At 46.1% G+C, this 20,153-nt stretch overlaps 1 protein-coding gene across 5 annotated transcripts in view; it reads left to right on the forward strand.

Annotated features, from left to right (window-relative positions):
• The first annotated feature begins 607 nt into the window (after nt 1–607).
• The window catches only part of CAST (calpastatin), a 65,848-nt gene continuing 46,302 nt past the window's right edge, over nt 608–20,153 (forward strand). For 3 of the 5 annotated variants that reach the window (XM_082337503.1, XM_082337504.1, XM_082337506.1), the window contains exons 1-3: nt 608–710; nt 6,138–6,203; nt 18,468–18,539. In XM_082337503.1, the coding sequence (XP_082193629.1) occupies nt 660–710; nt 6,138–6,203; nt 18,468–18,539 (189 nt within the window). In that variant the 5' untranslated portion in view covers nt 608–659. Of the gene's footprint in view, nt 711–898; nt 982–6,137; nt 6,204–18,467; nt 18,540–20,153 lie in introns of those variants that run through there. The other 2 variants (XM_082337505.1, XM_082337509.1) reach the window with 1 other exon arrangement.

The raw sequence follows: 20,153 nt of genomic DNA on the forward strand, positions 1-20,153 counted from the left end.
GACTTCAAAACCGAGGGCATTCGTGTGGCGGGAAGGCATCCCTCGCCTCTTGTGCCCGTTCGGGCTGAGGCAACGGCCCAGGCTGGCGGCTGGCAGAGGAGCCCGGTGCCGGAGGAGCCGCAGGCACCCGCCGCCCCGCTCCCAGCCCCGACGGGGCAGGGTCCCCGGCGGGAGCTGCCTCGGCGCCAACCTCCAGCTGAGGGTCGGGTGTCCAAACCCAACGCTCTTCCAAGGAGAAAAGCTGAGGGACCGACTTCCATGACGAAAAGCAAAGTGTCTGTCCATTGTTTTTCCACAAGAACCCCTATTTTTAAGGAAAGCCACGCTTGTTTCGGGCGAGCGTCGCGCTGTCACCGGCGCCCGCAGGGCGAGGGGCGCTGGGGGCCGCCGCCTCGCGCCCGGTACCCGCCCGGTCTCCTCAGCCCGGGCCCGCGCCACAGCCGCCGGCTGCAGCCCGCCTCCCCCGCCGGCCCCCCCGGCCCCAGCCCCGGCCCGGCCGGGCGCCAGCAGGAAGGGGAGGGACCGGCCGCCGGGCGGGACAGCTGTGGTGCTGGGACCGCTGTGCGCGGGCACCGGCTGCCCCCCGCTTCCCCGGCCGTCCGCCGCTTCCCCGGGGCCCGCAGCAGCGCCGGGGGCAGGCGGCAGGGAGCCCCGCCGCCATGTCGCAGCCCGGCACGGGGAGGCAGCCGCCCCCCGCCGCGCCCGCGGCGGTAAGGTGGGACGGGGGCGGCGGGGGCTCGGGGCCCGGCGCGGGTGGCCGCGGCGGGGGGCGGCGGGGGCGGGCTGCGGAGCGCTGCCCCGGGCGCCCCATGGCCTCGGCGGGGCCGCGGGCGCCGCCCTGCCGTGGGGCCCGGCGGTGGGAGGCCGCTGCCGCGGCGGGTGCCGCCCTGGGGCGGAGGCGGCTGCCGGGGCGCGGCCCGGGCCGGGCGGTGAGGAGCAGCGGGCAGCGCCATGGCCTTCGCGCGGTGGTGGTACGCCATGGTAAATGAGGGGCTGCGGCCGCGGGCCGGGGCCGGGGGGAGAGCCCGGACGGGGCCGGGGGAGCCGGGACCACCCTCGGGGGTCGGGGGGCGGCCCGGGGAGCGGCCCGGCGCCGGGCGCGGGGTGGGGAGGGCTGCCGCGGGCGGGGTGCCCCGGAGGCTCCCTCCCCTCCCTGGCACTGAGGCTTAGGAAGGGATAAGGAAAGGATTTTCTGGTGACTGGAGGCAAATCAGGGCATTTTTTAGACGCTCGTGTAGTGCATTTCAGGTCAGACGAGAACTTGGTGTTCTCGGGACGTACTGCCATAAGTCCTCCGCAGTCTTTTACAAGTGACACTAAGAAATGGGCTTTTTCGTGCTGTTGGCTGCTTCGGTAATGTTCTGAATAATGCAAGCTCACTAGCCAACGAAACTGTACTGCTGGGTCAAAACAGGGTGGTTTGCAACATAAGGCAGAATTTACGTGGGATTGTTTATGCTTTGGAAAAAACTCTTCTGTGTGCCTTTTTTCAGAAACATGTTCTTAACTGCAGGTAGGTGGTGGAGTTGCCCAGAATAGTTGTCGCTTGCCAGATACTCCCTAAGTAAACCACAGCTCTCAGATGTCTCTGTGCAGTTTGGCTGGACTTAGGTCGCTACTCATTGCTGTGACAAACCTGCAATTGCTTTAAAAAGTCTTCTTTATAATTTATTAGTCATAGGAGGGATCAGTTGGTCTCTTTGTGGAGTAGTGAAAAAAAAGTTTGCACTCTGTTAAAAGTTTTACAGGAAGTATGCATTGTGTAAGGTGGCTTTCAGAGAAAATATCACTTTAATGTATTTCCTAATGTATTTAGTCAGGTAGATGAAATCCGTTGAATTTAGAACTGTACTTTTAAATTGCTCTAAGTAGCTTGGATCGGTGTTTAATAATGTTTTCAGGTATCATTGATTGTGCCAAGTCAAATCATTGATACAATGTGGTGGAGGTGATGCAAAGTCACAAGGAGCAAAGTTTGCGAATTGCTGCATTAAGTGATGACGTGAATGTAAAGGCTGGCCTCGGTAATCCTGGGTCGCTGAATCCAGGGTAAGAAAAGATACTAAGATGACGTGACTACCTGTGATCAGCTAAGGAAACCACTCCTCCACATGTTCCTTTGGAAACGTGTCATTACAGTTGTCGGCACCAGAGCAGCACCCGCGGGCCTCCGTGTGAGGTTGGAGCCCTCTCATGCCCAGTGCACATGTGTCATGCAGGGCAGTTTCTGCCTGGAGGACCTTATGGCCTAAAGGATGAGTGAGCAAACGAGAAAAGGTGGGAGAGAGGAACAGACGCCAGAGAGATTCACTGGTTGCTCTACCAAGGTTTTTACTGGCTGATGTATTTAAAGCAGAATGGGATGGCTGTAAGAGGAATCTAGTTTTCACCTTTCCATTCCTTACGTTGCTTGATGGTAGTTCCCCTGACAACTCTTTCCATCTGGCGGTTTTCTGAGCAGCGTCAAAGATCTCCCATCTTCTCCCCAGTTTCAACTCAAAACGAAGGTCAGATCCCTATCCGCACAAAATGATACGTCTCCTTTAGTATCTGTAATGCAAAGTTGGTTGACTTCAGCTGAGGATCTTGCAAGGGGACTTCCCTTCTCACCCAGTTACTGAGTGTGTCATCACTGCAGTCCTCCGAGAGGCTGCGCAGTGGCTTTGAGCCAAAGGCTCGTTAATGCTGGTAGGGCTCCCGAGGTTTAGAGGGAATTTCTTGAAGCAGGACCTTTAGTTGAGGTCTGATTTTTGCAAGCACGGGCTGAGAATGCAGTTGTGTGTTCAGTTGTTAGTATTTTGCTTTCTGCTTTTCACCTAGGCCAGTTACTTTCTAATTTATGAATGCTCTTTGAACCAGAAGTTAAAGGTGTGTCTACAGAACAATAGTGTTGTGACATTTTTGTGCACTGTAGAACAGGATGAAGATCTCAGGATAAACTTTCTTGTCCATGATACTTCTTTGTCTGTTTTGTGAAGATGTCATTATGGATGGGTTTGCTTGGTTTGTTTTTAGTTGGTAAAGTTGGAAAACATTTTGGGCCAACTTAACAACTATAAGGAATTGTTAGCTCATTAGTTAAACTAGAAGTGTAACTTCAACTGTATGGCTACTGTTCGTGTGACAGAGCTGGAGCTGCTCCTGCCCGCTGGCTTGGTTATGGGTATGTTTCTTTGGCATTGTAAGGGACAATGAGCAGAAAGAGTGCCCAAAGTAATAGTCAACTCTGTCATCCACTCAGGAATGTAAAGGAGCAATGCATGCATACTGTCCCAGAAAACCTGAGCTTAGTCTCTTGCTAATCAGATTGATTTATTGGCTTTGTTTTATTTATATATTTATTTTTTAACTCTAGTAAAAGGTTCAAAGCTTGGAAATACAGAGCAGAAAAGAGCTGTTGGAGAGCTGTTTTTGAAACAGGGTCCCTTCTCATATCTTAAGCATCAGCTGTTCAGGGAACCAGCCTGGTCTTCTCAGAAGGTGTATTAGGAAGTTGTGCTGTCCAAGGTTACCTCCTCAGGATGGCAGACTTTCAAGTGAGGTAATACTTTCATAGGCTGTTTTATTATCTGAGGTCAGAGAGTATCAGCGATTAATGTGCACACAGTGCATGACTCCAACTTACTGGATAAAAAATTACTTTGGTTGGGCCATACGGGCTTTGTTCCCACAGTTAAAATAAACAGTATTTGGCCTTTAAGTCAAAGTCTCATTATTATAAGTGCTGTTTGACATAGCCTTCTAGAGGAAAGACGGAATGCATTTCATCTCTCTCCGGCTTGAGTTTAGGGGTGGCAAAGTTGTGGTCCTTGTCCTGGTCCATTCCTTGTCCTCTCTGGCTAGTGAAGGTGCCCTAGGGTCCCTCAGGGACATGGAGTTGATATTCTGCTTGAAGGGTGGTGAAGGGAATTCTGCCAGGCCCCCTCGTCCTGCCCGCTGCCTGCCCTCAGGCACTCTGCAGGCAGCACAGACTGCCGTACCTGACTGCCTGGTCTGAGGATGAGAAAATAAGAAAAATGTCTGCCAAGGCAGGCAAACGCAGAAGACTTGACACCCAAGGGGGGACACTCTGAGCTCCATCCACCTGCTGGGACACAGCGTATCCCCCTCCTCATAGTCCTGGGACTGAGTGGCCTATTGATGCTGTGTCCTGTCTGGTACGGGTTTCCTTGGTGTGAAGACGAGGAGATAGACTTAGGGAGCAAGGGTAACACCAGATTTGGCCCTGGTAGAAGTCTGGCGCTCTCACTAGGAACTCAGTAAGGCCCCTGCAGTCTGTGATTTGGTTTAATAGAAGAAAAAAAAAATCTGGGCTTTAATTGGTGGTGCTGCTTTAAAAGCGATGTCCAAATTTGAAGAAGCAAATGAATAAAAGCAATAAAATACACGCAATGTACAGAAAGATGTGCTTACTTTATTAGCTGAATTAGCTGGATTCCAGGTAGCACTTGGCTTTTAGAGTGTTGTGATACCAAGAGCATCTGTTTAGGAAGAGAGCGCGGTCTACACGACAGAGTTTTGCTGGGCAGGAGCTGTAGTTCCTGAGCCTTACAGCAGTACTGGCTCTGGAGTTACCATTTTGTCAGTAAGAGCATGCTTGCTGACATTGCTTTTACTGGTATGTATATGGTGTGCTTTTATTGTAGCAGTAAAAAGCACAGATAACTGGGTTAATTGTGTCTATACTGAAAGTGCTATTATGGGGCAGTGAATCAATTAATCTCTTACCTGAAAAGACAACCTACGGGGCTTGTTTTTCCTCTGAAGAGGCACAATTGGAGTATGAGAATAGCATTTTCAATTTTAAAACTTGTCAAGTGTATTAGTCATGCCCAAACTCATTTTAAAAACTTGAATTATTAGAGGTTGTCTAAAACAATTTTTCAAATTTTTGTCATGTACTACCATAATGGAAACAGATTAGAGACGTGTATTTTTTTACTTTTAGTTTTATTTGTTCATTCAGCTATAGTATTTTCCCAGCCTGTCTGCTGATGTGCTTGAACACATTCCTGTTGAAGATAGTGCAGTGATAAATGGATCATTACTTTCTCCCTATAGCCATGTAAAGAAAAATCTGTAGGATCTCATTACTTTAATGGGTTAGCAAACTTTACCTCCTGCTGCTCAGTCCTCAAAACAGAAGGAAATAAATGGGTTTCAAATCATCTCCTATCTTTACTTAACAAAACAAACCAGACATGAATCCTCATTCCCACATGTCTCAGTTGCTGTGGGAAGTTACGCTAGCTGAGATATTAGATAATAGGCATATTATGTTGCCCTTTCTATTCATGGTAAAATGTCTTGCTTTTTACTTTTTTTATGCCAAACAATAAACAATATGCTTTTGAAAAAGATTTTTTGAGGGACCTTATTCACCACTTTGCAGAGATGCAGAGAGTAAAACATGTGCTGGATGCCAGTGTGCATGCTGAACAAGCTGTGTCTTTCTGTACATTGCCGCATATGGGAAGCAAATTGGATTGCACATCAGGTTAGATGAAAGCAAGAGGTTTAAGCTCTTGGAAGGGGTGAAAGATGCAAGAGGTCTGGGGAACGTGGAAGAGCTGAATTTCCTAATGTGCACCTGTTCCTGAACAGTTACAGCATTTATTTTTTGTGTATCAGCAGCGGAATTCTGGAAATCATAGTAACAGTTTTCTTCCAGGTAAGGAGGGCTGGGCATAATGAGGATTTTAATGTGTCTGAGGAAAGTTCAGATCTTGGAGTGGATGCTCTGGATTGCATGCGTTGTCTTGGTCTTTCTGAGCTGTTTGGTTTCTGCTGAAGCCTGTGCGATTGACAGCGTTTCCAAAGCAAGTATCGGAGAGTGCTGTGCTGGTGAGGAATGAGTGATAAGCTTAATATCTTCCAGAACTTTTCACAAGAACAATCATCTTACGTGTACTGCCCTGGAAGTCACGACTTTCCGACTGTGATTTCACTTGAAGTTATCTGGCAGGTCATTTAGAAATCCTGTTTATTAGTGAGAAGGATAACTTAAAATGTTCCTTTCTGTCGTATTGTGGTAGGTGAAAGCAATCATACACGTACTAAGACATTTGGGAAATTCTCTACGTAGAAGGTATAATTTAAGATCTTAATAACTAAACATCTATTTTCTCTGCTTACAGCATGGTGACAAGAAGGCAAGTGGAGCTTCTTCCAAATCGGGAGAGAAAAAAGCAGAAGTGGCAGAGGTAAATTCAAGTGTTTGAACATATTAAGAAAAAAACTTGGTAATGAATTTCCTCTTCTACAGGTTTTTGTCTTTTGATAGCAAAGTAGTGGTTTTCAGATAATTAACTGGTGACTCTAGTCACTCATTATTCACTCCAGGAATGTATAGTTTTGTCTTTTGCTGCTGAGCAGCCTACTGAAAGTACTTCTTTGCTCTGCTCATCCTTTCACAAATACTTTAAGTTAGTATTGGTGGAAATGATCTCAATGGATGTGTCTACTCTACAGTGCAGGTACACTGTGGGACGCATCTGGTGGTCCTGGTTTTATGATTGTCCAGAAGTACGGATGAGGGGAGTGCACTGTGATGCTTTCCACCTTGTCTGCATCCTGGCTCTTCTTCCAAAAATACAAATCCAAATTCATACATAGAAGTTGCACGTCTGGGCCATCTCCTGACACACTTGCAAATATGTGGTCAGTGCTGTATTTTAGAAAAAAAATGTTATTTTTCAAGATACTGCTTCTTCAGGAACTGGTATTTAAAGTTCAATAGAGTCCCTGCTGGGTTATAACATTGCGTTTGCACAAGCAACTTCACAGTCTGAGCATAGCAGCTGTTGTTAACCATCAGAAGCCATGTGGGTTGCGGGCAGCATTAGGAGCAGTACTTTGAAGCGTCACCTCTCTCCCAGCAGCTCCCAGCCCTGTTAGCCACTTGGAGGTAGGTCCTTGTGTGCTACAGCAAGTCAGGCTGGTATCGCAAGGAGAAGATGTCATCCAAGCCAGGACACGAGTGCCGGTACTGGTCATTAGTTCCCCAAGAGCCTCTGCTATTGCAAGCAGGATCAGTGCTCCCCCAAGGAAAGCCAACAGCAGACCCAGAAGGAGAAGAATTTGTAGAAGCATCTGTTACTAGTTTTCTACTTGCTGGCTTCACATGTCAATCATTGATATAGGGAAGCCAGAAATAGGTGTGCCTGGTACTTTGTTCATAGCAGAAGCTATTTGCAAAATGACTTGGTCTAAGCTGTGGTGTGTTTAACTGCACTGCAAATCAAGGCCAGTGAACGCTTTCATTACTGTCCTCTGAAGTATATGATTAAAGCAATTACCTTTCCTTCCTGTCCAAATACCAAGAAAGCCTGGGAACACGTTCCTCCTTTCCTCTCTAGACAGTTTAGTTTTTTCTTAAATAGCATTGTTCTTTTATACAATCTTAGTTTAACGCCAAATTCTTTGACTGCGTGTTGTTGCTCTTGATATAGAAATGCTGACTTCTTTGTGGGAAGGGTGGGAGTTGAAGCCTGTAGTTTGGGTTATGGAGTACCAGTTCTGACCTCTCACTGAGAAGATCCGTTTCCAGCTAGCAAAAGAAGGCTTTTACTAAGTTTATTGTCTGATGCTTTTGCTTTTTGAGACCTTAGAATACTGCATGTGTCTTTCCTCTTGTGAATTTCTGTGTATATTTGACTCGTTCCATTGACTTTACAATGCTTAAAAGTGAAAGCAGATCAAAACACTTTTCCTTAGGCCCATTGAAAGGCATTAGCTCCACCATGCTTCACATCTACTTCCAAAACACTCTGATTTTTAAAGCAGTTGAGGTAGCAACTCAAAATCTTTGTACAGCTTTCCCAAGAGTCTGCAATGCTACATTTTTGTTTAAAAGTTGGAGGTTATTCCTGTAGTCTTCAATTTTTGAAGCAGAAATTTATAATCTATCTATAGATAGCTGTGGACAACCTTGTATAGAATACTGAATTTGTTCACCTCTCTGCTAGAAACGGTTTGGTAGTGCATTATAAAAATGACAAGGAAATACAAAGGTCTTTGAAGAGCTCATGATCATAATGAAGGGAAAATTGTGAAAGCCTGTATGCTCATTGTTTAGCTAAAAATAACAATAAATGACTCTGTCTCTTGGATTCTTTGGGTATATAGTCCTGAAGGAGTGAAAGAAGAAGAGTGAAGCTTTGAAGAATAAAGGTAGGAAAGGTCTGACAGAGGTTTGGGTAGGAGATGCTAATTAGCTACAACATCAAGGAGAACTCAGGATGAGTACTGTTAAGGTGTAGAATAGGCTTCTTAAGCCATTCCTTCTTGGAGACTTAAAAGTAGATTGAAAAAAACACAGCAGGTTTACTGTAAATAGAAACCTGCTTGGTAAGACATGCACTTGCACAGAGGCGCTGAGGAGATTAAATGGCTCCATAAGATTTTTCCATTTCTGGCATCATAATACAATAAAATAAAATAATGCCTTAACAGGAGTTACTAGTGTGAAGATCATCTATTTAATAACACTATAGTTTTGGAATTACATACAGTCATAGCAGGGAGTACGTGCACTTTATGTATGATGTACCAACAGACGTTAGTTCCTAAGATTGTTTCTTCAGAAAGTATTCACTTTTTAAGTTTCCAGTGACTTACTGCTTCACTATTACACAGTACTTTCATCCTTAGATCTTAAAGCATTGTATAAAGACGACTAGACACATTATCTGAGTGACATAGATAAAATGTGGGGAGGGGTATGTGCTGAAGCACAGAGCTGGAGTTGCCTTACTTAAGGTCATCCAATTGCTCAGTAGGAGAGAAGAGAAACCAGGTCGCCAAGTACCGGGCTGGTCCACACAGCTGTATGATAAACAGCATCCTGAGAGCTCAGAGGGGAAGCCATGAACTCACTGAAGGCAGTGAGCCTTTCCCTCTGAATCATGGAGCAAGCTTCCCTTCCTGCATCGTATCAGTAGCATAGCTGGCAGCTGCAGCTTGTGTCTACTCCTCATTTAACATTGAAGCTTCTAAAATCCATTGCGTTTTACTACACTGGAGTGGCTGACACTGAAGTCGCACAGCTAGAGCTTGCTGACTGGCTGGAAGAGACAGACAGCAGGTGAATTCAGCAGCTGTTTCCAGCAACCTCCGTTCGGCTTGATGGCTGTCTAGCTTGGAAAGTAAAGGATGGACACAGTCCTTCCCTGCTTCTCTTCCCAAGGGTCCGCTCTCACCTATTCTGCTCAGTGGCCAGAAACATAAAGCTTCCTGCAGTACTAAGGTTTTGACTCTTCCTTGTAGTATACTAAGCCTAGTCTGTTCGATTTCTGTAAACAAAAGCTAAGATGTGGCCTTAAGGCTATATACCCACTTTACTTCAATGCTGATCTGTCACAGTAGCCTGTGGTAGTTACTTGAAAGCCCTTTGGTTGCTCTACTACGCAGTGCCGTTTTATCTAGCACAGGAGAGAGGTATTGTGGAGGGGTTTTGGAAGGAATAGGACTGTGATATAGAATCATAGAATCATAGAATTGTTAAGGTTGGAAAAGACCCTTAAGATCATCGAGTCCAACCGTTAACCTATCACTGCCAACTCCATCACTATACCATGTCCTCGAGCACCGCATCTATGCGTTCTTTAAATACCTACAGGGATGGAGACTTAACCACTTCCCTGGGCAGCCTATTGCAATGCTTGACCACCCTTTCGGTGAAGAAGTTTTTCCTAATATCCTAAACTTCCCCTGGCGCAGCTTGAGGCTGTTTCCTCTCGTCCTATCCCTTGTTACTGGGGAGAAGAGACCAACCCCCACTTCGCTACAAGCTCCTTTCAGGTAGTTGTAGAGAGCAATAAGGTCTCCCCTCAGCCTCCTCTTCTCCAGGCTAAACAACCCCAGCTCCCTCAGCCACTCCTCACCAGCCTTGTGCTCCAGACCCTTCACCAACTTCGTTGCCCTTCTCTGGACACGCTCCAGCACCTCCATGTCCTTCTTGTAGTGAGGGCCCCAACACTGAACACAGCACTCGAGGTGCGGCCTCACCAGTGCCCAGTACAGGGGCACTGTCACCTCCCTGGTCCTGCTGGCCACACTGTTCCTGATACAAGCCAGGATGCCATTGGTCTTCTTGGCCACCTGGGCACACTGCTGGCTCATGTTCAGGCGGCTGTGAACCAACACCCCCAGGTCCTTTTCCGCCAGGCAGCTCTCCAGCCACTCCTCCCCCAGCCTGTAGCATTGCATGGGGTTGTTGTGACCCAAGTGCAGGACCCGGCACTGAGCCTTGTTGAACCTCATGCAGTTGGCCCCGGCCCATCGATCCAGCCTGTCCAGGTCCCTCTGCAGGGCCTTCCTACCCTCCAGCAGATCGACACTTCCACCCAACTTGGTGTCATCTGCAAACTTACTGAGGGTGCACTCGATCCCCTCATCCAGATCATCAATGAAGATATTGAACAGGACCGGCCCCAACCCTGAGCCCTGGGGAACACCACTGGTGACCGGCCGCCAACTGGATTTGACTCCGTTCACCACCACTCTCTGGGCTCGGCCGTCCAGCCAGTTTTTAACCCAGCGCAGAGTGCGCCCATCCAAGCTGTGTGCAGCCAGCTTCTCCAGGAGAATGCTGTGGGAGACAGTGTCAAAGGCCTTACTAAAGCCCAAGTAGACAACATCCACAGCCTTCCCCTCATCCACTAAGCGGGTCACCTTGTCATAGAAGGAGACCAGGTTAGTGAAGCAGGACCTCCCTTTCATGAACCCATGCTGGCTGGGCCTGATCCCCCGGTTGTCCCGCACTTGCTGCATAATGGCGCTCAAGATGATCTGCTCCATGACCTTTCCTGGCACCGAGGTCAGGCTGACAGGCCTTTAGTTCCCGGGATCCTCCTTCCGACCCTTCTTGTAGATGGGTGTCACATTTGCTAGCTTCCAGCCATCTGGACCCTCCCTGATTGACCAGGACTGCTGATAAATAATGGAGAGTGGCTTGGCCAGCTCCTCTGCCAGCTCCCTCAGTATCCTCAGGTGGATCCCATCTGGCCCCATGGACTTGTGCTCATCCAGGTAGAGGAGCAGGTCAGTGACTGCCACCTCTTCGACAACTGGGGCTTCATTCTGCATCCTATCTCCATTTCCCAGCTCAGGGACCTGAAAAACCCAGGGATGACTAGCTTGACTATTAAAGACTGAGGCAAAGAAGGCATTAAGTACCTCTGCCTTCTCCTCATCCTTCATGGCAAGGTTACCTTCTGCATCCAACAAAGGAGGGAGATGCTCCCTGGCCCTCCTTTTGTCACTGAAATATTTATAAAAAATTCTTCTGTTGTCTTTAATGATGGTGGCCAGTTTAACTTCCAGCTGCGCCTTCGCCTTTCTGATCTTCTCCCTGCATATCCTCACAACATCCTTGTAATCCCCCTGAGTCACCTGCCTCTTCTTCCAAAGGTGGTAAGCTCTCCTTTTTTCCTTGAGTTCTAGCCAAAGCCCTCTGTTCAGCCAGGCCGGTCTTCTCCCCTATGTTTTGCAGGGCCATGTTGCTGTTGGAAAGATTGATCTCCTCCACTACATTACCTAATGTGCGTTAGCAAAGGAAAGCTGCCATCATACTGGTTTGCCTCATTTCAGCAGTGCTACTCAAGCTTCATGTCTAGACAGGCTGGGGGATCTGCTCGCAACAGGAATGGTCAGGTTTAGGTTGAGGTACACATAATCAGTCAATCTAATGGTGAGCAACTGAATGCATATCTGTACATGGTGTCTTGTAGAAATAGGTAAAAGATTTGCTGGAGGGACAGAGTTGGAAACTGCAGGTGTGTTAGAATACGTAACCAAAAGAAGATACAGGCAGTTCTTATCAGCGTAGTTGACAGCGAAAGTGTGTGTGTGTTATGGTTGTATTGCGAACTGCTCAAGGACAAAGGTTGAAGTCACAGGGGTATACCTTAACTCTTTATGCTTTAATTTTCAGAACATTATGTTTGTTGAATTCACATTCTAAGGAGAATCAGACACTTCTTGAATATCTAAATCAGCTTTAATGAAATGTTTTCATTGCTATGGATGTGTGTATGGTAGATGTTAACAGGAAAGAAATGATTGTTGTTGGAATTGGTGGTTGCTCATGCACTTGAAGCTGTTGCGTATGTTTGCAGCTGGGATGCACCTGCCACCCAGTAAAAGTGCGTGATGTGCTGCTATTTTCCCATATCTATCCCCCTGTTTTCTCACCGTGTTTTGACATCATGGTCCTGAGTCAACATGTTTGCAGCACGCCATTGCAAAGTGTATGAAATAGGAAATATCCTTTCTTCTCCTTCCCTCCTGATGTTCAAAGGCTTTTAGCAATTTTATATGTAAAGTGTTAGCATGTGAGAGACAGCTGGTGTGGTTTTCCTTCACCCTTCATAGAATCATAGAATGCTTTGGGATGGAAGGGACCTTTAAAGGTCATCTAGTCCAACCCCCCTGCAATTGGCAGGGACATCTACAACTAGATCAGGTTGCTCACAGCCCCATCCAGCCTGGCCTTGAATGTTTCCAAGGATGAGGCATCTACCACCTCTCTCTTGGCAACCTGTTCCAGCATTTCACCACCATCATTGTGAAAAATTTTTTCCTTGTGTTTAGTCTAAATCTACCCTCCTTTAGTTTAAAAGCATTACCCCTTGTCCTGTCACAGCAGGCCTTGCTAAAACGACTATCCCCATCTTTCTTGTAGGCCCCCTTTAAGTATTGAAAAGCTGCAATAAGGTCTTCCCACAGCCTTCTCTTCTCCAGGCTGAACAACCCCAGCTCTCTCAGCCTTTCCTCACAGCAGAGGTGCTCCAGCCCTCTGATCATTTTTGCAGCCTCCTCTGGGCCCGCTCCAACAGGTCCATGTCCTTCCTGTGCTGAGGACCCCAGAGCTGGATGCAGGGCTCCAGGTGGGGTCTCACCAGAGCAGAGCAGAGGGGCAGAATCCCCTCCCTCGCCCTGCTGGCCACGCTGCTTTGGATGCAGCCCAGGATATGGTTGGCTTTCTGGGCTGTGAGCGCACATTGCTGACTCATGCCCAGCTTTTCGTCTATCAGTACCCCCAAGTCCTTCTCCTCAGGGCTGCTCTCAATCCCTTCATCCCCCAGCCTGTATTGATACCGGGGGTTGCCCCAACCCAAGTGCAGGACCTTGCACTTGGCCTTGTTGAACCTCATGAGGTTCACACAGGCCCACTTCTCAAGCTTGTCCAGGTCCCTCTGGATGACCTCATCTTGACATCATCTTACACGTGCCCTTCCATCAATTTCAGATTGCTTCAGATTTTGTATGCCACGAAGGCGCTAGTGCTCTAGAAGCTTTTGGATGCTAACATAAATACTTTCAGGGGGAGATAGGACAAAATCACTGAAGAGAAACCCAGAACAGTTCATAAAATAAACTGAAATTAGGAAGTCCCTGGGCCACAAATTGTTCACATCTGTGGGAGTATTTGGAAGGAGTATCAACATGTGCTTGACCTATTCCTACATCACTGTTTTTGTTTTCTTTTGTATGTGCCCTTCGCTTCTGCTAGAGACAGTGAAATGAGGTATGTGAACTTCAGCCCGACTCAGTAAGGCAGGTCTTGTGTTGTAATGAGTTGCATGGTCCTCCTCTACTGTTCTTGAACACCATCTTCAGTAGTGCCACTTCAGAGTGCTGCCCTTGGGGGCATGGTGTGCTATAGTACGTAACCATGTGTGTGATTTGTAAGATCGATGCAAACCAAACACTCCCATTGTGTGTGATGGTGCTCTGAAACCCCCCTACTCTGTTTTGAACGGATTAATTATTGTGTTATTAACTGCATATAATCTGGAAACACGTGTTCTCTTTTTACTGTCACAGAGGGAAATACTAAGGAGAGCTTCTGTATCAGTCTAAAAATCTAGCCTGTGCATTGCTAGTGTCTGAATGTAAAAATGTGGTATTAAAAAGAAGGCGGAGCCATATATTCTAGGAATTTGAAGCCCCAGCTTAGAGTGGGGCCATGTTTTACCAGATATGGTATGAAACAAGACCCTCGCTAACGCATCCTGCCATTTTGAGTCATGCTTTACAGCAGTGTAGACAAAATATGTGCTGCTTGCTCAGCTCATTATTCTTTACTTAACAGGAAATAGATTCTTTACTTTGAAAGGATGACAGTGATAATTGGCACTGAAGCATTACTGTCCTTTCAGAATTGATTCTTTGCTCTAACATCAGGATTGTGGTGATAGCTGTTAATCCTGATGCTTGTCATGCAGCATTCCTTATCCAGAAAAAGGATTAGAGTTACTCAAGAGTCCAGAGGCATAATGCTGAGTAAAGACATTATGGCTGGTAAAAATCCCTTGGGGTGCCCACTACTGATCTGAATTATGGTGGTGTGTAAGTAACTTTGGAGCATTTGTGAGGTTTCTTTCTACTTTGGTAACAAATTATTTATTTTAAACTGCATTGTTTGTTTGGATTTTTTCCCCCTGCACCGAGTGCCAGGGAGCTGACGGGGGTGTCTGCCCCACTGCACCAGGGGCACCTGGTGGCTGTAGCGGAGTGTGGCCCCGATCCATCCTCGGTGGAGGAGCGGAGGGGTTCTGAGGAGCACAGCACCGGCTTGTTTGCCTGTCTTCCTTTTCTGTTTTGGTTCTTCTTTGGCCAAGATGCAAAAGGTAGTTGAAAAATAACATTTCAGTTAAATTTTGGTACTTGTTGGGAGCTGTTGTGATGTGCGGCTCTTCTGGCTGTAGGAAGAAACAGAGTGTGATTGCTACTCAAGCAGTTCTTGAGTGAAAGATTGAAAGGTGGAGCCTGAAATGCTGCTTCTGGTTGTCAAAAGCATTTCCAGAACAGAGATTGCACATTTTCTCCTTATGTGATTTTTTTTTTTTCTTAAAACAACTGTACCATATGCATTCTCATTGCAATATTATAATGAACACTTGAACGTTATAGTCCAAAATGAGCATTTAATCCATATTTCTAGACACCGGTCTTAATGCATGTCTTCACTTGGAAAATCTACATATCAAAGGGATATGTATTTTATCTCCCCTTTATTAAATGTGGAGGAATTAATATTCCACTCTGAAACAGCGTTTTGGCTTTTTGTTTTGAAGCTAACTGCTAATAATGAAGAGTAGATTGTAAGTACCTGTATGCCACAGGTTTTATTCCTTCACACACAGTTCCGTATAGGCTCTTGATTCTTCTAATTCATTTCATAAAGAAGTTATGCTTCAATAATTCATTAGCTCTCTTATTATCGGGTTGGGAAGCAAGGTGTGAGTACAGCTGCAAGGTGATTTTTCAGCTGATTATGTCTGAGACTGACAGAAAAAAAAAAATACTCTTCCACTGCTTGGAGGGGAAGAAGATGGGAACAGCCCTGACGGATTTGTTGATAAAGGGTGTCAGAGCTGGTTTGCCTGGAAGAAACATTGCGGGGAGGATGCTGGGAAGCACGTAACATCATTGTTTTATTAAGCATAAAAGAAGAATGAACCTAGTAGCATGATGTGGCCCATTTTTCTGCTTTTACAAATGTATTAAGGGATAGATACCAAACAAGTTGCTGTTGAAAGATGACCCTGGGAACTCAGATATATTAGTCTACTTAGCCTATCATGGTCAGTATTCACTGAAGAATTCTGATTTGATGTTGTGGCTTAACTTTCCACGTAGCTTATCTCAAGGCAGTCTTTCTCTACTCAGAGAAGAAGTTATTTGCTTCTTTGTCTTCTCTATCTCCTACCTGTACCTTTACTGCTGTTCCACTTACCATGAAACTGAGAAACAATTTTTTCTGTATAATGTTTAATTGATTAACATAAGTTCGTGGTCAGAACAAGAATTTATTTTGCTTTATTAATTTTTTTCTAGTTCAGACTGGGGGGAAAAAAAAAGCTAGCCTCGTACCTGAAATTTTTTAATATGTTGGCAAGTGTCATAAAAACTCCTTCCGCAAAACAGTACTTTATTTGTGGAGTTTCAAAGCATCGCAGTTATGTTAGACATAGTCTTAGGTACCAAAGGTAAGTCCTGAACACCATGGACCATGAGGTCCTGAACCAAAGACTGTGATTTCAGCTGAGCTTGAGGTGGAAATCAGTTCAGAGCTGCGATACTGAAGGCATATACTGAATACTGACTGCTCTTCAGAGGACTGCTCTTTTTTTGATTATTTTGTTTCTTTTCTTTTTGAAAATGGAAAGGTAGCACTTAAAATTTTGTGTTCCTTCAATAACTTAATAACTTATTTAAAAGTTGAAGCATTTGTAGATAATGCTTATTACTGAGTCTTTAATGCACTACATCAAAGATAAAAGCCAAGGCGTTCTGCATCTCGGTACAGTCTCTACAAAAGTGTAATGCATCACACCTTCGTCACTTGCCTTCAGGAGCATTGTCCCCTAGGGCTGACCAGTCACCTGGTCAGTCGCAATAGTGGATGAGCTCTCAAGAAACTGCCATAACCCGGGGCTTTGCAACTGGCGAGGCTGGAAGCCCGAGGGTTCAGGATGTTGGAGGGGGTTGATGGGACCGTGCCAACTGATGGGGCGATGTGCAGGGGTCACATCCCAGTGCCTGGTGCTGGCTGCTGGGGGAGTGAGTGCCTGTGCCCTCCCCAAACCTGGTGTGCATGTGTATTCACTGGCAAACTTGAAGCTGGACCAGCAGGTAAGTAGGGGACCCCGGGTCTAGGGGTATCAGGCACGCGGGGGGTCCATGCTGGTGTCAGGGGTACCACGAGCGCGGGGTGCCCGTGGGATGTATGTGCGAGTGCTGCATGTTTGCAGCGAGCACCGAGCTGGACCAGCTGGTGAGCAGGGGACCTGTGGGAGGGCCAGAGGGCCAGGGCCTGGGCAGGGGTGCTGGGGGGACAGAGGGGCCATGCCGGTGCCCTGATGACCCACGACTGTGCATCTGGTCATGAGCCCAGAGGGTGCCAAGTGTGTGCTTGCACCAGTGACCTCCTGCCTCTGCGGGCCCCAGAGGAGGAGACGTGGCTGGGGGTGCTGGTGTGTGATGTGGGTGCTGCTGGCAGCAGTGTAGCCAGCTGTGTCAGTGTCCTGTGTGCCTGTGTCTCTGGGATATGTGCTTGGCTTTGCTGCTGGTTGAATTTGCAACCACATCCCTCAGCCTGGGCAAAGACTCCAGGTCCCTGGGCCCTGAGCTGGGCTCCAGCAGCTGGGCAGATCTGTACTGGGTAGTACTGGTCTGTACTGGGCAGTGCTGGACTTCAGCAGCCGTGCAGGAGGGTCCTGGGCTGGAGCGGCTTGCAGAGGCAGCCACAATCCTAACATCCCTTTAACAGGAAAGCTCACTATTGCACTTCGTTTTTGCAACATACTGTGGAGTCTTACTTGGATATCGTTGTTTCCAGTGGGGCCACTAAGTGTGAAATCCTTGATGTAAATGACCCACTTTGTGTCATTCTGTACCGCTGGGGCACGTTTCTGTGATGTTAACCTTACATAAATGGCCACAGATGGTGGTATGCTGCCCCAGGCTCTGACAGGAGGTTGAGTGTTGAATGTGCGGCTTTGTTTATTCGAGATGCTCTCCTGGTTTTGGAGCTACATCAGAAGGAGAAAAGGAGGTGGAATTACCTTAATGACAGAGGTCTCTGAGTCTCCCAGTCTGTTACAGTACCTAGTCTCACATCAGTTGAAAACCGGTGCTTCTGAGTTTGCATACAAGTTTGATTGAATCTCTGGTCATTGCGCAGACTTCTCTGCTTGTAGAGAGTAATTAAAGTGTGAACGCTTTAGTTGTGTTGTGAATCTTGAGCTTCCACTTATCAGAGAAAATGAATAGGTCTTACCCATCTGCTGCCTCCAAAAATCTGATGCTTTTTGCTGTGTTCATTACTAACAGCTTATTTTCGCAGTCTTCATTAGATGTGATTTCAGCAATCACTGAGTTTTTGCAGCAGTACTTAGTGGTACTTGATGATAATGGCATTGCATTGGTTGAAAAATGGAGGTTCAAAGGGGTTTATTTCAGTTGCAAGAATATTTATTAACTAGAAAAGCCATAATTTCGCCCTTAGCTTTGTATCTTTACTTCCCTGCTTGAGGTGTAATGTTACCTTGTGTGTTGCCATTCAAGTTATGTCTGTACAGCAATAGCTTACCTACCTTATTTAAACTGATACTTTTCCTTAAAGTATATATGGTTACTGTTGCTTTAACTGTTAATTAAAACGGAGTTGCTCTGCCACAGGAAATAGCACAAATTTATATATCATTCATAAAACAGTACAAGAGCACTCAGCCTATCCTGGGCTGGACAAAACTGTCTGAAATGAGTCTGCATGAATTAAAGTTACATAGGACAATTTATTTTTGGATGACTTGCCTTGCATAAAATGTTGTAATGGACATTTTTTTAGTGTACCATTTTTATATACTTTTTTTTTTGGTTTACAGTTTTACTCTTCTCTTCTTTTTCTTCACCAACATTTCTGACATCTATTACATCTTTCTTTTATTTTGTAGAAGAAACCAGCAAGTGCTAATGTCAGCCAACCTCCCAAAACACAGACAAGTGGAGCACCTTCTGCTGTTAAGGTAATGCACACTTAAGGAAATGGTCTCTTTTAAAAGTGAAGTGGATATGATATGACTTCATCCCCTGAAATATGATAGAAAACGGTTTGTTTGCCAGCATTCAGCAACACTAAGATGTTCTTCATGTCTTGCTAGAAATTGTAGTGAATTGAAATGAAAGAGAAACACAAGTCAGCAGAATGCCAGCATTGACTTCTTGAAGAAATAGATTTGGTAACATTCTCCCCTTTCACTTGTTCTTTGTTAGTCTCCTAGTTAGTTTAAAAAATCCCTGTCCCGTTGATATCAGTGGCAAACATCATTTGATTTATGGGGCTGTGGTTCTTTTTTCACCCTTAGATATTATTCCTATGTTTGGATTCTGTTTACTCAGTGGGACCTGATGAGATCGAAGCGCTGATAACTGCCTTTGCTTTCATAGCCCCTGGAGCAGTTCAGTCATTGAGGAAGTTAGTGTAAGAGACATTACAGAGATGACTTGCTTATTGGAGTGCAGTTGATACTCCATGAAGAGACAGAGGGATCACATTAGGTGTGCTCAGGTCTTGCGAAGTATTGAAATAGGGTGTTGAAAATACACTTTCTGGTGGTGGTCACACGTGAGCCGATGGCTGTAGTTGGGAATCACTGTTAGGTGCATATTTGTCATGCGTGAGTGAATGCACCTCACTCAAAAGAGAGAAGCAGCAATATGTTTAATTGAGGTAAAATAATAATTTGACAGTTCAATAAGTTTGATGGAATTTAACAAAGTTTAACAGTGGTTTGACAACGTTCAAGAAGTTTGATGGCAAGATTCACCTTATTAATTACTGCATGGAAGAAACATACAAAGGAAAATTGAGTTAGAATCAAGTTAAAATGATTCACACAGAGACCAGGGAGGCAAAGAGTAAAGAGGGCCCTCCTGTTGAGTGACGAGGTGCAGAGTGGAGCCCCTTGCTTTCTAAACTCCTTTTGGAACCTAGGTGCTGCTGGGTCCAATCTTAGTCTCAGACTTGAACAATGGTTTATGTCTAACGGAATTATCCATACAATGTTTATCATAATATTGAGTAACTATATGGATTAGTAATGTTTCATAGCATTAATTCACCATGCTATCAGTCACTTACAGAGGATCTGTTACGGGTAGGGGTTCTCTCCGCCTTGGGTAAGGAAGAGTCTCTTAGTCTCAGGTAAGGAGTCTCTAACCTTGAGAGGCGTCTCTGCTCAAGGGGAGAGTCACCTGGTGTGCAGTCCAGCTGTAATTCAGGGAGAGCTCAAATTGGGTACGTCCTGATGGTAGCATTTATAGAATGAAGTAGCTGGCTGCTAGTCATTAGTATAGACAAGATAGATGTCTTCATTTTAGCTCTGGTATCTTGTTCTGTACTTTGGTTACCTTGCATTTTTGGGTTTCAAAATCACCTTTCGAAATATCTTTCAAGACACCTTCAATCCCTTGTATGTGAGCCAGGGGCTTTCCAGCTTGCCAGTTCACCCCAGGACGTGAGGCCAGTTGCTCCCTGGTCATCCTGAACCAAAGTACAGCCAAGGGTCCATTGAATCTGCCACAGTATTCCGTATCTGGAGATACTCCATTGTTTGAAAGCTCCTATAGGCAGGAAGTGT

The sequence above is a fragment of the Platalea leucorodia genome (genome assembly GCF_965183815.1).
Source record: "Platalea leucorodia genome assembly, chromosome: Z".
NCBI lineage: Eukaryota > Metazoa > Chordata > Aves > Pelecaniformes > Threskiornithidae > Platalea > Platalea leucorodia.